At 33.9% G+C, this 4,005-nt stretch overlaps 1 protein-coding gene across 1 annotated transcript; it reads right to left on the bottom strand.

Moving 5' to 3' along the window:
• Positions 1 to 525: 525 nt before the first annotated feature.
• Positions 526 to 1,473, bottom strand: LOC109701595 (putative olfactory receptor 5AK3). Its single transcript, XM_020187135.2, has one exon. The coding sequence runs from the start codon at positions 1,471 to 1,473 to the stop codon at positions 526 to 528; it is 948 nt and encodes a 315-aa protein (XP_020042724.1).
• Between the last annotated feature and the right edge of the window lie 2,532 nt (positions 1,474 to 4,005).

The raw sequence follows: 4,005 nt of genomic DNA, 5'->3' as shown, positions 1-4,005 counted from the left end.
ATAAGTGTTTTTAATGTCAAGGATAGTAACAAATGTGTGAGTATTGGGTAGAAAAAAATAGCTTGAGTCACAAGATAATTTTTTTGTAACAACACACATTTATTTCACAGTGTTGTATAATAATTAGAAGAGAATATACAAAGGACCTCATTATAGATAATTTTGGTAACTTATTTAAGGATGGGAAATCATTTACCTTTGTTTTAATTTGATTATTTACATGTAAAATTTTGTAGTTGTTTAAAGCATATTTGATTAATATTTGAAGTAGTACTTTGTAAAGCTTATTCATGATTCTTAATACTTTTAATTATCACTATGAAGCCTTCTCCATGAAGAGAGTAATATATGCTTTTCAATTTATATTCCAGGAACTCATTTCTCAGGAAGGAACTTAGAACATTTCCCAAGATCTTATGTATTAATAGGTGAAGACCTGATTTAACAGCTGATTTTTAAAAAAAAAAGTCTGAATTATTCAATTGTGGTAACCCATTTCTACTAGATGATTTGATACACTGAATCTTAACAATTAGGATCAAGTCTAATGAACTTTTTTCCTGTCACTTTTATAGCTTCTTTTACCTCTTTGTTTCTCAAGCTGTAGATCAGAGGGTTTAACATGGGAATCACAATGCCATAAAAGACAGAAACCACTTTTCGGTTCTCCTGAGAATTATCAGAATGAGGTTCTAAGTACATATAAGAGAGGGTTCCATAGAAAATGGTGACAGCTGTCAGGTGGGAGGCACATGTAGAGAAGGTTTTCTTCCTCCCAGAAGCAGAAGACATCTTTAAGATGGTAGCCATGATGTACATATAAGAGACAGTAATGACTGACACAGTGAACATCAGGTTAAATCCAACAAAGGTAAAAATAAGCATGATGTTTATATCAATGCTGGAGCATGAAAGGGTGATAATTTGGGGACCATCGCAGTAAAAGTGATTAATGTGGTTGGATTTACAGAAGGAGAGTGAAAATGTAAAGCCTGTGTGTACAGAGGAATTTATTGATCCTATGAGATATGAACCAGCTACCATCAGGATGCAAACTGTTCTTGACATGATTATGGGATAGTGAAGAGGCTTACAGATGGCTACATAACGGTCCACTGCCATAGCTGCCAGCAGATAACAGTCACTGGTTGCAAATATTACATAGACCAATAATTGTGCTACACATCCTCTGAATGAGATGGATTTGTTTTCCACTATGAAATTTTGCGGCATCTTTGGAGTGATAGCAGATGTGTAACAGATATCAATGAAAGCCAAATGTTGTAAGAAAAAGTACATGGGTGTTTGAAGTCTGGAGTCTGTGTTGATGAGTAGGATCATTCCAGTATTAACCACCATGGCTGTCACATAGATCACCAGAAATACAATGAAAAGGGCATAGTGAAAGTCTTGTTTGGCACCAAATCCCAACAGATAGAATTCAGTGACTTCAGTGCCATTTCCTCTTGTCATGGCTACCAAAATCTAGAGAGTACCAAAAATCGATAAAGGAAATGAAATCTTTCCAAGTTCTTGAAATTTAAAACTTAACATTTCCCATCAGTTTCTTTGATTCAGGTTTTCCTGACACCCTAAGGGGAATTTTAACTCTCCATATAGTTTTAAAAATAATCTTGATAGGAAGATACCACAAAACAGTGTATCTGAGCCATGGATTTATTTTAGAATGAGGAGAGCTTCAGTAAAAATACCAGCTTTTAATGTGTGATTCTAAGGAACACAATTGAATATACTTTTCCACTATGTTAAACAGGTACCCATGTTTCATGAAGCAACACTCAGATGTGATACCTAGCTTACTTTTTTAGTCATTTACTGTTTTAGTCATCTGATCCTGGTTCAAACTCTTAATTTACTAGAATTTGCTTGAGAAGAATTTTCTGAGATAAATTCATCATTCACACATTTTTGGTAACTGCACAGTATGTTTATACTACTGTAGTTTCTCCAACTCCAGAGGAGGTCACTTTACATACCATGTAATCTGCTCATTTCATATATGTAAGAGAAAGATAAGCTTACAATTTCCATGGTACTGGTTTTTTCCTTTTTTGCTATGCCTTAGCTTAAAAAAATCATGTGGTAGCAATTTGATTAATGTATAATGATAGCTTATTTTAAATATAAGTATCTTTGTTTTCTCTGAGTTACAGTTACAGCACACCTTTTATGTGTGCTGCTGTAATCCATTGATGCATGATTTTTCATTTAGTGTAAGCCCTCCTGCTTTCTCATTTACTGTGGCTTTTTTCCTTAACATTCTTCCATATTGCCAATTATTTCTTATTGAGGTATAAATGTATCATGGACCCTTAATGTTGCAAAATTTCTCTTGCTGCCTGTCAATACATAGGGATTTAATTCTGGGAACAGAATAGAACATACTTTTAAACAAACTTGTGTATGTGTCATCATAAGATGAGTTTTGTTCAATGAAATGTGGAGATAAGTAATATATGCAATGTCTAACCTGAATGACCCCTAGCCCCTGCATGCCTATGCAAACAGGAGCCCTTTGAATTTCTACTGTTTCCTCCTCACCTGCCAGCAGGATATTGACTTCAAATAAACATCGCAAACTACGTGTTAGTTTATGAGCTATATAGGGAAGTAAGTTAAAATTTGAGTTTCAGATACAGAGCATAATTTTTAGTAGAAGTGACTTAACTAATGAATGTGAAATATTTTGAAAATTACTTTTTATCTGAAATTAGAATTTAGCAGGGAATCTTATATTTTCATTAGTTAACTATGATTACCCTATGTGTGTTAGTTATTGCAGTCCACTCTCAGTTGGATTCCAGAATGACCGTGTGGAGTAGAGTCCCTGTCTTAGTCCATTCTGTGTTGCTATAGCAGACTATTAGACTGTAATTTACATAAGAAAAAGACACATTGGGTCAAGGTTTTGGAAGTCCAGCATGGAAGGGCTCATTGTGGAAGGGCAAGAGATTCTGAAAGCAAGAAAACAAGTGAGAATGTCAAATCTGCTTTTGTAAGAAAATCACTCTAAAGACAACTAACCTTGTCCTGAAACAGCAACACTAATTCACTCATGACAGCAGAGCCTTCACTATCCAATCACCTCTTTTCATTGCACTGGGGAAATACATTTCCTACAAGTGAACTTTGGGGATCACATACAATCCACAGCAGTCCCAATAACATCCTTCTTTCACTGGATTCTATGTAATTGAGAATTTCTATTGTTATATGTCACTGAGATTTAGGGATCATTTTACTACAGTTAGTCTCAGTTAGAAACGGTGTTTCAGTCATATAACACAATGAAGAGTTTTAAAATTAAAAGGCATAAATGATTAATGACATTAATGAAAATACAGCAGTGTAAGTTTCTTCCTGGAAAAAGAGTTGGTAAGTGATTGCTCATTTACCAGTTTCAACAGGACCAAATACCAAGTCAGCAATGGAGCGAGCTTGTAATTAACTGGATTTATAGTGCATTATCCTCCAAATGCTGATATGAACAGGTACACTGTGACAGTGTAGAGGGACTATCAAAGAATAAGAACTTGTTGAGGGCCTTTTAAGAAGCAATTTATAAGTTATAATTTTTGGTTATAACTTATAAGTTGATAGCTTGCCTAAAACATCAGAGCTTTCTTCACTTACCAAATACCTGAAGAAAAATTCATTTGGAGGAAATAGACTCTATATGGGAGAAGGACCATCTTTGAAATGTATGAACCATTCTCAGAGCAATCTATATCTGTATTTATAGATCTATCTATTGATACAGTTATATATTGTAATATATGCATAATGACGTTACTTTCATTGACAATAAATGAGAATGTAATTACTAAAAGATATATACAGGGAGTAAAATTGCTATCATTTTGATTTTTATTATATAATGGCTAAATGTGTGGTTGAATCATTCTTCACATGTTATAATTTTTACTCATGTAAAATGTTTTGTCAAAAAGATGATACCCTTGGAGGAAAAACAAGATCTCAAAT

This window comes from Castor canadensis, chromosome 1, assembly GCF_047511655.1.
Source record: "Castor canadensis chromosome 1, mCasCan1.hap1v2, whole genome shotgun sequence".
In the NCBI taxonomy this organism is placed as follows: domain Eukaryota; kingdom Metazoa; phylum Chordata; class Mammalia; order Rodentia; family Castoridae; genus Castor; species Castor canadensis.
The sequence above is the reverse complement of the archived record's forward strand: the minus strand, read 5'-3'. Positions and strand labels throughout refer to the sequence as shown.

What these genes read in the sequence shown, in the direction of transcription:
- LOC109701595 (XM_020187135.2), bottom strand. Translation starts at nt 1,473, where the DNA reads ATGACAAGAGGAAATGGCACTGAAGTCACTGAATTCTATCTGTTGGGA.